General features: G+C 44.0%; 1 protein-coding gene across 2 annotated transcripts; it reads left to right on the plus strand.

Annotated features, from left to right (window-relative positions):
• Positions 1-12,827: 12,827 nt before the first annotated feature.
• LOC311151632 (gallinacin-10-like) lies at positions 12,828-15,795 on the plus strand (the record flags this gene model as incomplete). Of its 2 annotated transcripts, XM_084202202.1 has the most annotated exons (3): positions 12,828-12,955; positions 13,204-13,336; positions 15,418-15,795. In XM_084202202.1, the coding sequence occupies exons 1-3, from the start codon at positions 12,898-12,900 to the stop codon at positions 15,431-15,433; spliced, it is 207 nt and encodes a 68-aa protein (XP_084058328.1). In that variant the 5' UTR covers positions 12,828-12,897. The 2 variants fall into 2 exon arrangements, with proteins under 2 accessions (XP_084058328.1, XP_084058329.1); XM_084202203.1 differs by lacking the exon at positions 15,418-15,795 and having other exon boundaries at positions 13,204-13,340.
• Positions 15,796-19,163: the final 3,368 nt, after the last annotated feature.

Below are 19,163 nucleotides of genomic sequence, written 5' to 3' on the forward strand. Positions count from 1 at the left end.
CCTCTTTGTTTAGCAAGGCAAGGCAGAAACGATGGTGCCACTCCTCTGCCAGGTGAAACAAAATTCCCATTCCCTCAAAGAATGCCCCAAATTCCAGGATGATATTTGAGCAAAAAAGCATCCCACCCCTGACCTCGTGGCGCAATGGCAGCGCGTCTGACTCCAGATCAGAAGGCTGTGTGTTCAAATCACACCGGGGTCAGGATGCCCCATCTGTGGGGATGTGAGATGGGCATCTCCTGGATGCTCCCTTTTGCCCTCCCACTCCATAAGTCTGTACCCCAAATCCCTGCTGAAGGGCAGTGGATGAGCCATGGCAGAGTGGTCTTTCCTTGGTGCTTGAGTGTTCAAAGTATCCTCAAAGTTATGGTTCTTCAAAGAATCGCTTCAGCTTTCCCTTGTCCTGTGTTAGCAAAGCTGACAGGAATAGTGGGCACCCCAGATGTGGCTTCATGTCTGGGTATCAATTCTTCTGGTCCCAAAATCCCTTTGGAAAGGCAAGGAACTGTTAGGGGGGATGAGTTCCCTTTGTACGTTCTTCCTCAGATTGAATAATCCCATTTTCTCCCCATCTCTCTCCACATCCCCTGTATCCAACTCCCCACCACCTGGATGGCTCTCACTGAACTTGCTTCACTGTATCAGTGAGGTTTTTGTGTTGATTCTATCGAAACACCTGGCTGTGGGGAGCCTAAGGTGAGCCATCAGGGCTGCTCATCAGGATCTTTAACTCTCTGCTTGTTCTTCTCTTGATTCTCCGTGGTGAGATGGACAGAGGGGATGGAGGGCTGGAAAAAAGGCTTGAATCTGTAGGGAGGACCTTATATGAGTTCTAATTCATAAAAAGTAGTTGAACTCCTTTAAGGGCTCTTTCAAGGTGAATTAAAAAATATATAAACAGGAGACAGGCTGAGATAAAACAATGGCTCAATAAGAAATACAAGAACCTAAGATCCCTTATTCCATAACTCCTGGAGTGTCACCCAAGGGTTGAGTGAGCAGGATTTCCTCAAGATGTCGCTGCCTCACTGCTTTCAATGTCACAGAATCATCAAGGTTGGAAAAGACCTCCAAGATCATTAAGTCAAATGTCCTTGTCTTTGGCTCTGTCTCCATATTGTGATTTTCTGTCCCTTTGACTTCTCAGAATGAAAAGAGACTCAGATATTTCCTCTTGTAAATCTTCCACAGATGAAAAAGCCCCCAATAGTACCCCAATAGTACCCCAAATTTTTCAAGATGCTGTAGCTGGGACAACTGGCACTCTCTTGAAAGGATATCTGGTAGGAAGCATTATTCTTGTAGACTTCCCATCAGAAGTATTTTCACTGCAGGCAACGGGAACAGTATAACATTTAAGTAAAAAATCAGAGTTTACAACTATTCTCAATTTCCAAAGGGCCAAACTCTTAAGACTTCTGAAAGCCTTTTTTTTTTTTTTAAATCAGGAGCATTTTGAGTCACAATCTAGGGAAGGTGTCCCTGCCCATGATGGGGGGTTGGAGCCAGAGGATCTTCAAGGTCCCCTTTCAACCCAAATAATTTGATTATTCTATGGAGAGCCTGGTGGTGAGGTTTAATCAAAGGGACACTCAACAGAGAGTAGAACTTATGTCTCCCATTCAAGGAAAGTTGTCATAAGCTACTTAATAACCAAGATTATGAAACAATCTTGAGACTCTCAAAATGTTTCCAGTTAAAATACTCTGTCCTGCATAAACAAGGAAATACTTGAGGCTGTATCAAATGGGAAAATGTGAGGGAGAAAGGCTTAAAATAGTCCATATTGCTGTAAATTCCTGAAACAAATTTTCTTTCCTATATAACTTTATTTTCCAGAGAAAATCCAGTTCTCAGGGAATTGTGATCAGCCCTATCAAGGTCTGTTACACAAAGTAGTTTACTCTGAATATTGATTTAGAAGTAGCTTGACCAGAGGAGGATGTGAAACCTGAAGCTGCGACTCCTTCACACAGGGACAGATTGGGTTCAATTTTGGACTTTTTGTGTCTGGTGGAAATGTTTTTCTGTAGAAACTTGAGCTATGCTTTGCCAGGCAGCAAGGTTGGTTTGTTTTGTTTGGTTTTTTTTTTTTTTTTCTGTCTGTATAAGCAACAGTGTCACTCTTGTGTCACCAGGCCTTCACTCTAGAATGACCCTATGACTGTTTTGGAAGCTGAAGTTTTGTTTTCATTTCTCTCCACCCTGTTGGTTCAAGTCTCAGCATCCAAGTTGAGGACAAGGTCACATCTCCCTGTGAGTGACCAAGGAAAGGTTGTTTTTGGTCTGCTGGACCTTCCTAAGGATAAAGACCACAGAAACACAGAATGGATGAGGTTGGAAGGCACCACTGGAGGTCATTTGGACCAACCTCCCTGCTCAAGCAGGCTCATCCTAGAAGACATTGCACAGGATTGTGTCCAGACAGCTCTGGAATGTCTCCAGTGAGGGAGATTCCACACCCTCTCTGGGCAACCTGCAGGTCCTCCTGTTTGTGGAGGGAGGCTCATTCCATGCAAAAAAAAAGATCTTTAGCTTTTATTCCCTCAGCACTTGAACCAATCAATGAAGTGACTGCTGGAGAAGTGGTAGAGGAACCTATTAACATTTAGACACCAGGAAGAATTTCTTCATGGAAAGGGTGCTCAGGAGTTGGGAGAGGCTGTCCAGGGAGGTGTTGGAGTTTCCATCCCTGGAAGTGTCCATGGAATTACTGGATATGCCACTCAGTGCTCTGACAAGGTGGGGATCGGTCACAGGTTGGACTCAGTGGTCTGGGAGCTCTTTTCCAACCTAAATAATTCAGTAATTCTGTGATTCTAACAGACTTTGTGTCTCCCATTTCCTCTGGCCAAGCCTGTCCCTGGTGCTTTCATCCCTTCCCTGTTTACATCTACATCTCCCTCCTGCCTTAGTGTGCAGCAGGATGGGGGTGTCAGGGCTGTTATTGCTCAGTCTTCCATGTGGGGATGAATTTTTATAAATATCTTCAGCAATGGCATGGTAAAAAACCCCAAAGAGTGGGGTTTTGGCAATTTTATTCCAGCTATTTAAAAGCCACACTGACAGCAGGGAACTTCATAAAATGGAGCAAGTGAGAAAATATATAACAGAAATACTCAGGGGTAAAGGATTTAGGGGAAAATAACCCAGGTTGTGACACTGCGTAATTTCTTTCCCAATGTACATTTTGTTGACAGCATGTGGTTGATATTTATCTTTCTCTGCAACCAGGAGGCAGAAGGCTTTTCAGCTTGTACACTGATATCTTTAAAATCAGGCCATAAACCAGTATGGGACGGATTATCAGCTAAAAATCTTCAAGAGAGAAATATTTCCTTGGATTTATTTCATGGGAAAACAACAATAAAAAGGCTCAAAGCGATTTCTTATCTCTATCTCTGTTGCAATACCCAAACCTAGAAACCACCAAACTTCTTTGTCAGATTCCAGACCTTAATTCGTAATTAATTTCCTGTAAACTCTTTTTCTCTATTTTTTCAGCTGTTTTGCCAGGTGCAGAACCAGGATGTACTCATGAGTGATTTTCAGGTTGCTGCCTTAGGAACTGGGTGAATATCAGAACAAATTCCAAGAAAACCTGGACAAAGCACAGGGACCACCCTTGTGATCAGACACCAACGCTGGCAGTGAGATGTAACCAAGAGTAGATTTTTTAAATGAATAAATGTCTAAATGAATACAAGCCACAGCTCACCATCATCCTAATTGCATTCCCTGCTTTATCACAATCCATTATTTTTCAAAGCCTCAAAAGTGTGTTAGACACTTTTTATACCTTATATTTGCAGTGAAAAGGTCATGATGGGAATTTTTCCCAAGGGAGAAAATGGCAAGATGAGGCTGGAGCAGATGGCCCTGCTCAGCACATCATTCCCCATCTCCCAAAGTTGATAGAGAAATAATATAGCTCTTAGACTTTTGAGCATGGAATATCAACCAAATTTCTTTCATTTGCCTGAACTTTTCCCTGGGATTTTGTCCCTGATGTAAGAACAGGAGCTGTCTGCAAATGAGATTTGATCCAACAGCTTGGCTCCTTCCTTCCTTCCTTCCTTCCTTCCTTCCTTCCTTCCTTCCTTCCTTCCTTCCTTCCTTCCTTCCTTCCTTCCTTCCTTCCTTCCTTCCTTCCTTCCTTCCTTCCTTCCTTCCTTCCTTCCTTCCTTCCTTCCTTCCTTCCTTCCTTCCTTCCTTCCTTCCTTCCTTCCTTCCTTCCTTCCTTCCTTCCTTCCTTCCTTCCTTCCTTCCTTCCTTCCTTCCTTCCTTCCTTCCTTCCTTCCTTCCTTCCTTCCTTCCTTCCTTCCTTCCTTCCTTCCTTCCTTCCTTCCTTCCTTCCTTCCTTCCTTCCTTCCTTCCTTCCTTCCTTCCTTCCTTCCTTCCTTCCTTCCTTCCTTCCTTCCTTCCTTCCTTCCTTCCTTCCTTCCTTCCTTCCTTCCTTCCTTCCTTCCTTCCTTCCTTCCTTCCTTCCTTCCTTCCTTCCTTCCTTCCTTCCTTCCTTCCTTCCTTCCTTCCTTCCTTCCTTCCTTCCTTCCTTCCTTCCTTCCTTCCTTCCTTCCTTCCTTCCTTCCTTCCTTCCTTCCTTCCTTCCTTCCTTCCTTCCTTCCTTCCTTCCTTCCTTCCTTCCTTCCTTCATATTCCTGTAACCAAAACTGTTCTTGCAACTGAATCACTGCACAAGACCTACGTCCTTTACATGGTGGAAACAGCTGATTAAACACAGAACTGCTGTAATCTGAAAGGCCAATTAAATTTTAGGGTAAAAGCCAGAGATTTCACTAACTTGTGGTGTGATTGCAACAGCTTTGGTCCAAACAATGAACCAGCAGAACTGCTGAGTGTCCTGGGGCAGGAGGAGTGAGTGGAGGGGAAGGAGGGAAGGCTCTGTCTCCCCTCTCCTGTGAGAACATCCATCACAAAATGTCTTGGAGCAGCACCATGTCCTTGTTGGCATTCAGAGAGTGCAAGGACAGATGTACAGGGCCTGGCTCTGTAATATCAGCTAAACTGGCTCAGTTTGGGCCCAGAACTGTCACAAACCCATGGGGGCTGGTATGGGCTAGGAACTATCCCTGTGGATAGTTTTAATTCAGTCACCTGTTCCTGAAGCTGGAGGAATTTAACAGTATGGATGTGGCCAGCCACCCTTGCTGCCTCAGAATCACAGAATTCTTTGGGCTGGAAAGGACTTTTGCACCCACACCCACAAACTCAGCCTCACTGCCCCTCTGGAGGGCTGGAGATGGGGGTGAAAGGTGGGTTAAACTCTGTTTTATGCCCCCAGCAAAGGCGTGGGAGAGAAAATGTGAAGATGACTTGAGAAATGCAGCCCTAAATGCTGCTAGGAAGTCTTGGCCTTTCCAAAGTTTCCTAGAATTGTGTGGCTCATTACCCAGGAGGAATCCCATCCTTGGAGGAGGGGGTGAGGTGCTGCTGCTCAAGACGTGGTTTCCCAGGAAAGTCATGCACAGGAGAGCAGGAGCTATTGGCCCTGAGTGGCTCTGTGGAGACCTCTGTGCAGGTCTTGAAAATCATCTTGTGAACTTCAGCAGATGAGGGTCAGGATGGTTTATGCCATGTCAACATGCCTGTGAGGAAGGGAGATTAAAAACTGACAGCTCTGTGTCTTCCCTGTTTTTTGAGGGATTCTTCCATGCTGGAATTGTACAGCTGCTGCAAGGTCAGCCCTGCTCCCAGCTGAGGTTGCAGCAAACCTCATCCCACAGCATGGAGACCAGCGTGGTGGGGAAAAATATCTGTGAATGGAGAGATGAAATTAGAGAGATGAAATTAAAGGAGAGTCAGAAAGTATATTTACATGATGCTCCCAGAGGTTGATCTCATAGACCACAGAATGGAATCTTTTGGGTTGGACAGGACCTTAAAAGACCACCCAGTTCCATCCTGTGCCATGGGCAGGGACATCTTCCACTATCCCAGCTTGCTCCAAACCCCATCCAGCCTGGCCTTGGACACTTCCAGGGATGGGACACCCACAGCTTCTCTGGGCACCCTGTGCCAGGGCCTCACCACCCTCATGCTTACCTCATGGAGATATTTAAAGGGCATCAGATATCAAGGAAATGCTCAGAGTCGTCTCTCTATGGCTCCTAAGAAATAACATAGTCATCTAAAAAGTGCTTTCAATCCACAAAGGGTAAAGTTACAGGAAAAACTAATTGCAGGAAAAAGAGATTCAAGAAAAAACATTAACTCAAATTTAAACTAGAGCCTGGGAAGCAAACAATTGGGTGATGTAGGAACAAGTGAAGAGCCAGGCACTGCCACTTCTTGTCCCCAGGAGATGTGGCCCATTGGGTGGGAGAAAGCAAACTCCCCTCCCAGCTCTGGCCCCTGCATTACACAATGCCCTGACTGGCTCATTAGAAATTGGTGATGTGCTTGATGATGTCATGGCTTGCACAACTGGGGTTTGTCCCTGATATTGACCTTTGAAGTTGTGGGCTGCTTTACAGAGGGCTAGAAATGAGGTAACTGAGTAAATCAAAGTATCCAATTATTTCAGGTGACTCCTCCAGCTGGTAGCTGGTTTTGTCTGTTCTACAGAAGTGTCCAAGGCCAGGTTGGATGGGGCTTGGAGCAACCTGGGACAGTGGAAGGTGTCCCTGCTTATGGCAAGGGTGGAACTGGATGTTCTTTAAGGTCCTTCCAACCCATACCATCCTGTGATATGATATTTTAAGCCATAACTGAATGGACACACTTTTTTGTCAGATCAGTGATACTTTTTCTTTTAGTGTTATCCCTCACTGAGCACCATCTGTACAAGTGGAGATCTGCAGTGGCTGACTCACAGAGTGGGATTTAGATATCCATAATCACTGTGATTTCTCCTGGGGACAGTGGTGTCCAAGCAGAGACAGGAATGAAACTGTGCAATTCCAAACTTTGATCAGGACACTCACCTGTGTAGAAGACAGATATTTAAATCTCAAAAAAATTGTTGCTATTAGTTGTCATATATAGCAGAAGAAAGATTGCTAGCAGCAGGACAGAGGAATTCAAGACAGCTGAACCATGAGGAGGGGGAGAAGGACAATTGATGAAACATCTTATAAAAGGCTCATTTGCAGCTGGTGCCAAACCAGACAAACATGAATAATTTACAGAATTACAGAATCATTAGGTTGGAAGAGACCTTCAAGATCATGAAGTCCAACCCAGCCCTAACACCTCAACTAAACCATGCCACCCAGTGCCACATCCAATCTCTTTCAAACACATCCAGGATGGTGACTCCACCACCTCCCTGGGCAGACCATTCCAGAACTTGATCATTCTTTCTGTAAAAAACTTTTTCCTAATATCCAATAAATATTTCCCTTAGTGCAGCTTAAGAAGGTGTCCTCTCATTCTGTCAGTTACAATATGTAATAATTGTAATATGATTAGTTGTAAATACAGTCTGGAAAGCTTCTGGACTCATGACAGTGCCTTTCTCTGGGTTCTGAGGTGACATCATTTGACCATACCTATATTGTGCAATTATTGGCTTCCAGTCCAAGGTGACCACTCCAGGCTGCCTGCTGGAATAGTTCCTAGCCAGCACTAACCATTGAAACAGCCCAGGAATTTCTGGCACAGGGCTAGGAGAGGACAAAACTGCCTGGGCTGTTCTGATAATTGAATATTGCAGATGATGAGTTTTCAGTGGTCACATCCTGAATCACTGCTCACACTCTGCTGCCTGAATTAGCTGCAGCTCAATAAATTGTAATGAGATCTTGGATGTAGCAGGCACAGGGGAGTTGTCTACTACAGATGAGAACAGGGAGAGGGTCAATGCCATGCTGACCTGACTGATTATAGATAATTAATGTATATGAATCCAATTCTTGTGGCTGTAGCGTTAGCAGCTTCCTACCTAACCAATGTTGTGGTGTTGTGAGGGGTCCCCAGGACAAGGTGAGAGATGAAAATTTGACTCCATGTTCTCAGAAGGCTGATGTATTGTTTTATGATATTATATTAAAAGAAATTATATACTAAAACTATACTAAAGAAAGGATACATGAGAAGGCTAGACAAGAATGATAATAAAAACCTGTGACAGACTCAGACAGTCAACACAGCTGGCTGTGACTGGCCATTAATTAAAAACAATTCACATGCTGGGTAAACAATTCTCCAAATCACATTCCAGAGCAGCAAAACAGGGAGGACCTGAAGCTTCCCAGCTTCCCAGGAGAAGAAATCCTGGCAAAGGGATTTTTCATAAAATATCATGGTGGCAAACAAGAACCGGTGGTGTTCCATGATTCTGTTTTTGATGATGGTGATGGTGCCAAAGGCAACAGAACCTACCCAATACACCAAAGGAACAGACTTTTAAATAATGCACAGAGGGAAGCATTTAGACCCTGCTCACTGTCTAATAAAGACAGTTTTGGTGTTTTAGCTTGTCATCAGCTGTACAATAATGCTTAAAAATTAAGGCTTATTCTCTAGGATACCATCCACACAGAAGTCTCAGTATTTTTTGAGAAAAGTTGCAGCATTAGGGCTGTGTGACAGATCAGTGAACTCCCCATCAGGACCAGAGAAGCACCAGTCTTTTCCCCACAGCCTACAGGAGATCCTGCCTTCCTCCTGCCTCTCAAACACTCATTATTATTCCTTCTCACCCTGCCCTCCACAGAGGAATTCCCCTTCAGCTTAGAGGCACAGAGGACAGTACATTCTCCCTGCTGGTGTTCAGTGCTGTCATTTAAATTTCTATTTTATGTTGACTCAGTGTCTGGATTGCAACAGGAGGACACAAGCAGCAGAGATCGAAGCAGCCAAGGGCAGGTAATGATTGACCAGGCTCCCAGACCCCAGCACAGCACCATCCCTGAACCTTAAATGTACAGGGGCCTCCCCTTGTGCCCTTTCAGTGACACCAGCCAATGCCTCACAGACCAGGATTCACTAACTCATCTGCTGTGTTTCCCCTCATCTGAAAATTTTAGGGTATTTCTTTAATGGGAGACCTTTGTAGCTGTTGCCAAGTGCAGTGAGGACTGATGGAGAAACAGAGGTAAAACCTGCCCTGTGCACCCACTTAGCCCATGGGAAATGGCACAACCAACTCTAATGACAAGTGACTTGTGGGAATATTGTGTGTAAAAGCCAAGTGTATCCATTAGAGGATGTCCACTAATAAATTTTCATGGATGAAGCAACCTTGGCCCTCATTTTCCCATTCTCATTGTGCCCTTGTCGTAGTTGAGATGAAGACAATACAAAGCAACACACTTCATTTCCAGAAGGCTTCAAACTGATTTTATTACAGCATGCATGCTTTTTGTACATTCTTACAAAACTCATAAGTTTACACTTTACTCATTGGTCATGAAAGACAAACAAAGTGCTCATTGGAATAGGCAGTTGCAGGTTTCTCTTATTTATCCTTCTTTCTTTCTTGGTTTCTATGTCAATGACCTTGGTAGAAAATTCTTTCAGGGGTAAAGATGGATCCTCTTATCAAACTTCTCTCTGGCTCACAGAAATCACTGTAAAACCTCTTCTCCATGCCCTTAGCAGGATGATGTGAAAGGGTAGAAATGTGGAGCCACAGAATGGTTTGGGCTGGAAAGGAGCTTAAAGACCCTCCAGTTTCCACCCTCTGCCATAGGCAGGGACAACTTCCACTCCCCCAGGCTCCTCTAAGCATCATCCATGGTTTTGAACAGTTCCAAGGATGTTCCACCTTCCATTAGACCAGGCTGTTCCAGATGGAGCAACCTGGGGTAGTGGAAGGTGTCCCTGCCCATGGCAGAGGTGGAACTGGATGATTTTTAAGGTCCCTTCCAACCCCAATCTTTTCATGATTCTATAATAATGATTTGTGCTGTCATTAGGAAAGCCAGGAGAATACTGGATTATGTTTTAACATGCATTTGGTTTTATGGAACACAAGCATATGATTTCTTAAATAACCACGTGCCTATGAAATTTTAAAGGCATATTTATATTTACAATGGTAAAAAGAAGTTTTGCCACCGCCCTATTTTAAACAACCTTTCTCAAAAGGATAGCAATTCTTAAACTTCTTTTCATTTGCCATTAGCTGATGGGTCACACTTAAGAGAAAACACTGAGGTAAAACCCTCCTATATAACATCATGTATGGTGCTTGCTGAGAAATATTATGGGGGTAGTTTGTTACCCAAGGAGAGAACAAAAGAAAAAAAAAACCCTGTTTTGCAGAAGAATGAGAAAATCAGCTTGAAATGCTGTTTTCTAAGGTTTTTCCCACTCAACATTACAGATTTTCCTTGCAATATCACCTTTGGGAAGGGGCTGCTGGGGCAAGATTCAGGAAAATTGAATTGCAAAGTCCCCCCAGCTCCTCTTTGCTTAGAGAGCTTGATTTCTCTGGGATAGGTATTTGCAGCTCCTTGAATTCCCAGCTCATGTGTGGAAGTTAATGTTCAACAGAGATCTCCAGGACTTCATCCTGGCCCTGGGTGCAGTGGGATAGAGTTCCATGCTCCAGCCCCAGGTCACTGCTGTGCTGCATGAATTGTTCTGCTTCTTGCCTGTCCTATACAAGTTTTGCCTGGTTTTAAGCAGCCAGTTTGCTCCTGTCTTTGTTTTTGTTAAGAGTCAAAGTCATGGAATTTTCCTCTTGCTCTGAGCGACATTTTCAGGTCGCCTGTGCTAGCAGGGCTCAAAGTGTGGGTCACTTCCATAGGATCATGGAATCATGGAATCCTTGAAGAGTTTGGGTTGGAAGGGACCTTAAAGCTCATCTCATTTCAATCCCCTGCCATGGGCAGAGACACCTTCCACTGGACCAGATTGTTCCTAGCCCCATCCTTGATTATTTCCAGGGACATCCACCAGCTCCCTGGGAAACCTGTGCTAGTGTTTTGCCACCCCCATTGCAAAAATCTTCCTCCCTGTTTCCTAGGGGGCTGTTCTCCTTCTGCAAAATCTGTTCAGCAAAATATGAGTGCTGTGGCAATCCATATAAATGAAATGGTATAATTTAACTTTAATAATAGATTGACTCAGTTCCAGAGGAGTGAAAATGAAGCCATGGAAGTGAGTGGAGCTTTTTCAAATAACAAAAAGTAATCACAATCTTCCCCAGACCCACAGTCTGATTTTATTTGGGAAAAAGATCCCTCCTCTCTAACGTGGATGTCTTATGGATAAGTGCTTCCACTTGCACAACATCCCCACACTGTTCTGTCTGTGTGAAAGACAAGTGAGGGGAATTCACATTTCAAAGGGTCTTGAGAAAAACAAAATGGTTTTATTTTTTGGTTTATTCATGCTGGTGTTGCAGGTCAGGCATTTGCCTCTCTGTATCCCACTAAAGAGAAAAGAGAGGGGTGGCAAATTAAATTTCTTCTCCATTAGAAATGGAGAAAGCTGAAGAGTTGCTGGCAAAGGAAAAGATCATTTTCAAGGCAAGGGTACAGAAAGAAAAAGAGGGACAAAAAAGGAGCACTTGGCATTTCTTGGTTAATTAGATTTTATTAGTGGAAGAAGGAAATCAGTGTTTATCTTGCTTTTTTTTCTGCATAAACTCACCTGGTTCCCTCTCTCTCAGCTGCTCGATCTGGCCCATTACTGTGCAAATTAAACATAAACCTCAGTAATGTTTTCATCCTTCGAACAATTCTTGGAACAAAATTGCCATTAACTCCGAGTTAAATATAATGAACGAGGTAATAAGGAAGCAAACCACTGAACCAGAATGTCAGAGATAGGAACTGCAGAAACACCTGGGCTGTGACAGTGTTTAAGCTGTTTATTAGCCCAGGATTTTTTGAAGAACCTTCCTGCATTGATCTCCTTTTAAGAAAATTTACAGCCACAGGGATCATACTCTGAAGTGAAGACTCAGAAGATGCTGTCCTTCAAAGCATTGTGTCAGACATGATTCTTGTGGAATCAGCACATTCTCCCAACCTTTTAAGGGCAATAAGAGAGGAAATATTTGGCCTTGCATCACGAACTTGTGCATGCATATGAAGTAGCTTATTCCCTTTAAAAGAAAAGAGATGCATTAGTGAGTGTTAAAACTCTTAACTCCTGAGGTTTTTAAAATGGACAAACTAACTGAATGCAAAGAGGTCAGAATTTGTCTCTTAAGGCTGAAGGTAGAGCAGTGGGAATCATGTGGGATGAAATGCCAGGATGAAATTCCAGGCTGAATGGGGCTTGGAGCAACCTGTCCTAGTGAAAGTGTCCCTGCCCATGGGAGGGTGTTGGATTGAGATGATCTTTAGGGTGCCTTCCAGCCCAAACTATTCTGTGATTCTGTGGTACAAGTGAGGACTGAAGGAGGGGGAGAGCTTTGTGCAGTGGGTGAGGCTGTCCTGAGACCTGTTTAAAAAGTGACAGAGAACAGTTGCATCACCTCAAGTCTTTCCCAATGCTTTCCTCTGCCTTTGACATCATCCACCTGGCTCTAGGGATGGGGAGATGGAGACAAAATGTTACATGAACTGTCAGTGAGTGACAAACCCAGGGTCAAAGCCGGGTCCCCGCTCCAATGGTCACTGGCTTCCAAGTCCCCCCAACCCATCATGATGCCTGCATTGGGAAGAGGTTTCCAAAAGCCACGAAAATTGGTGCAGCTCAGTCAGGCTTGGCTGATGGTCAGATTATATAACTGACCCACGAAGTGGAAATTCACCCTTGGGGGATTGCAACACATTCACTGCCACCTGTGATAAGGGGTCCAGCCCCTCTCCAGAAAGTTCATGGCAGTTACTCATTGACTTGTCACACTTGCACAACCCCAAAGGCCCTATAAATATGGGCTGTCTGTCCCAGCCCTTGCTCAAGCCAGCTCCAGCCACCATTGGCCTTTCAGGAGCTTTGCAGGACCTCACCATCCACAAGCAACTGACAGCCATGAAGATCCTCTACCTGCTCTTCGCTGTCTTCCTCCTCCTCTTCCAGGCTACTTCAGGTGAGAAGCAAAACTCCTATAAAGAGCAAAAGGGTTTGTAAGCAAAAGAGTGTTCACAGGAGGGGAAAAAGCCACCATCAGCTGAAAGGCAAAATCTGATGCCCTGGGGATGGTGCAGTGGTGGGACAGGAGCATCTGCGCTCAGGATGCCCCCCTTGCTAAAAAAGACAGCACATGATTTGGTGAGCATTTACCTCTCATCATTTCAGGCAGAAGGCTGAGATTTTAACTCCTGCCACTCCCCACAGGTTCTGCAGACCCTCTTTTTGCTGACACCGTCGAGTGCCGGACCCAGGGGAAATTCTGCCGTGCCGGGGCGTGCCCACCCACCTTCACTGCCACGGGGACCTGCCACGGGGGGCTGATGAACTGCTGCTCCAAGTAGGTGACAAAACATCTCAGGGGCCTCAGAAGGTCCCCTGTTTTATCCACTGTTTCTCTGAATAATCAGCAAAACTTCAGGGGGGCTCACAGGGCAACCCTCGGTGGGAAAGTCCAGAGGGAGGAGGAACACGTGTGTAATGTTGATGTGTATTTAGGGAGGAAATTCATTTGAATGGAAGTGATGTATTGGAGAAAAAATTCAGAATTCAGAAAGAATTCAGAATGGTCAAAATTTCCAAGAATTCAGTATTTTTCAATTTAGTTTGAATCTTTATGAGAAAAGAAAGTTTTTGAGGAAATTGTTAGGAAAATGCTTCACAGTGTTTATACCCCTCAGGGGAAGCTTTTTATCATACATCTGTTCTTATTTTAAAACTTACCTAGGAAATATACATTTAAAGAGGGCAAAGTGTTCACAGAACTTTGCTTTTCAACCTCTCCCCATCTCTTTTTCCTTCCACCACTGCTTAACTCATAGAAAAGTCTTAGAAAAGTGCAGAGTATTGAATTTGTCAGTGAGCAGAGACTTGGGTGCGCATTTCACTTTTGACCTAGGAAATGACTTTTTAATAATGTCTGGAGTTTTCCTGATAGCAGATTTTTTTATTTCCTTAAGGTTTTGGACATGTTTTTGGGGAATGCTCTTCAGCTTAAAATAAAACATATTCTGCAGCTTCTTAATCCTCAGAATAACTTTGTTCCATTAATGGCCACAAGATGATCCCTGCCAGCTGCAGTGACATTCACACCCCCAAATTCAGTGCCAGATTAGGAGAGGTTCCTGTATCTTTGATAAAGAGGACTGGTGTAATGATGAAATTTATCCCAGCCATGATGTTCAGGAAGATCCCCAGCCACTGGTATGACAGGAGAGACCTTGGCTCAAAACAAAGGGAGAGCTTAGATCTGGGATGTCTGAATTTTCCAGAACTCCTTATTCTGTGATTCTGTTATTTATAGAATTGCTAGGGTTTAAAGCTTCCCAGAAACTAAAGAAATCTGATGAGATGGTTCTAGAAAAAAGTTTTATACATTTATTCAGCAAATGGGGATCCTCAGTGGTTTCAGGAAACCCAAGTAACTCCAATAATAGGACAGGCTTGTTGCCAAGAGAATGAGATGCTAAGGAATAAGATGCTAAGGATGCATTTGGGAATTCAGGAAAGCAAATGGAACAGAAGGAACCTGTTATTAGATGATTTTACAAAGCAGTGATGTGATCCCTCAGTTTCTGTGACCACTCATGCTCCTTGGGAAGCAATTCCCACTGATAGCAAAAGGAGCAAACGGGAGAACTCCAACATCAAATTTCTGTCAGAACATCTGCTGGACCTGACAAAAAGAAAACTGAGCTTGGGAAAGGAACAAGACCTCTTGAGTCTGGTTTCAGGTGTAATTTTCCTACAGAAATACTCTTTCTAGGAAGAATGTACCTGATACTGATGGATGTTAGTGTTCAGGACTTATATTCAGGACAATATAAGTTCCTGTACTGGCTGTTTGATTTTCAGCTTAACTGACCAATACAAGACTAGAAGTTAAAACCAACAGGGTATTCTGAAGTACAATATAAATATTTTTTTCCAGCTCAGGTTGCTTGAAAACAAATCTTTGAATTTAGACATAAAGGGCTTGATTCAGCAGGACACATTGAGATGTTTAGTGGTATTTGAAGTGCCTTGGAGTATTTAAATATTTAGCTCTAAGGGAAAACACTGATTTTCAGAAAAGGTAGATGTCTGGAGGCCAAGCAGATACCCCAGACCACTTCAGATGCCACGAAACTTGAGTGTTCAGCAACTAGATCAAATCCCCAATTTTTTATTTTGCTGCAAACTGAATAAAAAAAGTCATTACAAGGGGTCATATAACTCCTTTGCCAGTGGCCACAGTTCTGATACACTGGTTATCTGCAGACCTGGGCACCCAACACACACAGAGATGTAGGTTTTTATTCCTGCAGACTGAACTCATACTGGAGGTTCATTTTGAAAGGTTATTAGAAGGTATTGAGGCTTTTAGAGAATGAGCTGAGGTGGAACTGCAGCACAGTAACAAGACCCTTTGTATCCTTGCAGGGTTTTGGCAGAATAAGAAGAAAAGGCTTTCGTGGATCAGGGCCCTTGGACCAGCAACATTTCCACTGCCTTGAGGAGCTGATTTTCATGGATTCCTCCTGTGTCTAAAGCCTCCTGCAAATGAGCTTTAAAAGAAGCTTCCAGAGGGCATGTCCTGTTAGCACACCGCTTCTGGAGATCCGGGTTTTTCCTCGCTGAAGTCACTCCCTTTTTGCTTTTAATACTCAAGCCACTTTGGCTCCCTGGCCACCTATTCCAGCCTACCTCACAGGGGTGTTTGGAGGTTCAATCACTTCAGGTTCATGCAGCTCTTGGAGGATGTGAAGCAATATATATATTGTTATTTTATTCGCACATGAAAATAAAGGTTTTCTTAAACCAAAACCTGTGATCTTTGTTGTTACTGACAGTAGTTTCCTCTCTGGTTTTGACTCAAGGCTCAGAGGGATTTTTAAAGAACTGTGTCTAAGCAGTCTCACATATTCTCAAAGGATTTGGGAAAGGGAATGACAGCAGGGCCAATCTGTTTTGATGATGGTAATAAAGCATTTAGGATGACAAGAATGAAAGCTGAGTGGGAAGAACTTTACAGGCAACTCTTGAATTGTATGGCAACCAATAAACACCAGCAGTATTGCAGATTTTATATATATACATATATATTAAAAATAGAATAGAATAGAATAGAATAGAATAGAATAGAATAGAATAGAATAGAATAGAATAGAATAGAATAGAATTAATATAACACAGCATAATATAACATATATAATATATAATATATATGCATTGAAAATACACACGCACACCTTAATTTATTTACACAATGATGGGGTCTGAACTATCCCTCCACAGATACAAGATTTTGGGTGATGTATAGATTGGGTTTTAAAACATCAGAGCCATTTTCAACAACAGTCACAAAATTCAGTATTTAAAGAACACACTGTAACAAGGACATCTCACTGCCCACAGCCTGGACATGTCCAACTTACAAAACAGATATTGATGATTTGTTCTATGTCCTTTAAGTTCCTTCTGTGTGCAGGTTTTGGCTGGGATGGATTTAATTTAGCTCCCAGTATGGAGTGGTGTTTTGGGTTTGTGCTGGGAGCAGTGCTGATAATTCAGGGATGTTTTTTGTTATGGTTGAGCAGGACTCAGTCGAGGTCTTTTCTGCTCCTCATCCCACCAACGAGAGGGCTGGGGGTGACAAGAGGTTGGGAGGGGACAGAGCCAGGACAGCTGGCCCCAGGTGACCCAAGAGATATTCCAGACCACGTGGGGTCATGGTCAGCAATAAAACTTGCAGGAAGAACAAGGAAAGAAGGGACACTTGGAGTGATGGAGTTTTTCTTCCCAAGTCACTGTTACCTGTGGTGGATGGTGGATTCCTGCTCTCCTGGGGATGGCTGCCTGCCCATGGGAAGTGGTGAATAAATTCCTTGCTCTGCTTTGCTTGCCCAGATTCTGTTTTGCCTGTTAATCTGTCTCTATCTCAACCCACAAGTTTTTTCACTTTCACTCTTCTGATTTCCCCCCATTCCACCAGGGCAGAAGTGAGCAAGAGCTGCCTGAAGCTGAGCTTCCAGCTTGAGTTAAACCACAACATCCTGAAGAAAATCTCTGCTATTAAATCTGGATAAATTCAGAACAGACTGAGCCTCAGATTTCCCTGCTCCCCCAAGGAAACACATCTCTGGTGTGTAAATCACAGAGGTGCTATTCCAAAATGGACTGTCTCCATCTCTGTCTCTGGATGCTGGGCCTTATGTCCATCATGGTCTGGCATTTCAGCTCAGCAGCCACCTTCACTCCAGGCTCATTCTTCCATTTGTTCCCAATTTCTACAGAGTCCCCTGAGTGTCCATCTCACCTCTGCAGCCCCCATGAGCCTGAGTGGAACCTGGGCTTGGCTTTGTGAGACAGCTCCCTCTGCTCTCCTCTGTTGATGGCCCAACAGCGATCTGCTTCTCCCATCCCAGTCCCCTGCCCTGTTTGTCTCCTGCAGTGACCACTGAGAGTTCTTCCCAAGGGTTTCCTCATTCCACATCGTTCCAGATTGCAAGGCAAGATGTATTCTATTGCCATCTGTATGGCAGTTGTCTGGTGTCAAATGGGGAATTCTCCTTATCTCTCTTCCTGAGTGATCATAACCAACAGGACATCTGCTGATAAGGGGCTATTGAATGTCACCACATGACTGATAAGAACTATAACATCCCATTGTGAGATGCTCCGCCCAGAGGGAGGAGCCAAGCATTACTACCCAGATATAATCTGGAGATTCTGACACACCAGCCTGGCTCTTCTCCACTGGACTCCCCAGAGGAACAGCAGCTACTTCCACTTCCACGGATCTGTGGAGGAAGAATACACCCCTTTCCTACAGGACCCCCTGCTCGAACAGAACCACGCCTGACCCTCCAGGAGGACTGCAGCCCCTTTTCCAACTGGACTGCTACCAACACCCCGACCCACAGGGTGTCAGGTTGAGTTCTGACTGTCACTGTTGTTCTAGTGTATTGCATTGTTTTATTTTATCCTTTTATTTTTTTCCCTTCCCTATTAAAGAACTGTTATTTCCTGCTCCCATATTTTTTGCCTGAGAGCCCCTTATTTAAAATTCATAGCAATTTGGAGGGGTGGGGAGGGTTTGCATTCTCCATTTCAGGGGAGAATCCTGTCTCCTTTAGCAGGCACCTGTCTTTCCAAACCAAGACACACATCTATTGAGAACTTGTCTCCTAGGACACCATTGGTGTTTTCCCATGGAGGGCTGGCAGGGCAGCAGCTCAAACCAAACTCTTTGATAGTGCTCTAGCTATGGGAGAAAAGGATTGTTTTGGTTGATATTCCCCTTCCAAAGCTGATGCAGGACCTCAGAAAAACTCATCCTTGGTGACCTGAAGAACAGATCAGCTTTCAGAATGATGACTGAAACGTGGCTTTCCAAAAATCTGCTGTCTGTGGCTTATCCCCCTCCCTGCTCTGGTCCATGGCCAGGGCACACACTGGAGGTGGTTCCCATGACTGGCCTTGGACAGACATTTTAATCACTTGGGACTGGATTTTCCCACTGAAAATCAGTTTAATGCATGAGCAGCCTTTATTGAGTGCTCTGTCAAGGAGAACAAACATCTTGTACCCTCTGCCCACTGCCACCTTCACTGTGGCTGCAAACACTTGCCCCTCTCTCTGTCACTTGTTCCATGCCCTTAACTTCAGGACAGGGGAACTCAACACCACTTCTTGCCTCTGCCTGTTTATTTATTGCTGGAACAGAGGAGATTGTCACTAAATTAATTCTCCCCTTCTGATCAGGCAGATTAGCTGCTCATCAGTTGTAATTAAAAGCAGGAAACTCCTTCAAAGCCAAAGATATTTGTGCTGGTTTCCCCACAGTCCAGAATACAGACCACAGGTGGTGATTTCTCAAGGTGTAAAGGCAAATTTCTCAAGCTCCCTGAAGGATTAGTGAGCCAAACAGGTGAATTGCTCTTTCTGGGTGACAAAATTATTTTCCTTCAAAAGGACAGGTCCCATACAAGATCTACCACCCACCCAAATATTATTATCATATTTGACTCCTTGGCTGCCAGGTCAAATATTATAATAATATCTCTAACAGAGACCTCAAGATAACAGCTTCCTGTCAGTCACAGCCTCAATGATTTCTTAGTTCACTGGAGACTGTTGGGATCATCTTTTCCTGGTCCTCAAGAAGAAGGAAGAAGTGGAGCACT

This window comes from Fringilla coelebs (assembly GCF_963513975.1).
Source record: "Fringilla coelebs genome assembly, chromosome: 3".
Lineage (NCBI taxonomy): Eukaryota > Metazoa > Chordata > Aves > Passeriformes > Fringillidae > Fringilla > Fringilla coelebs.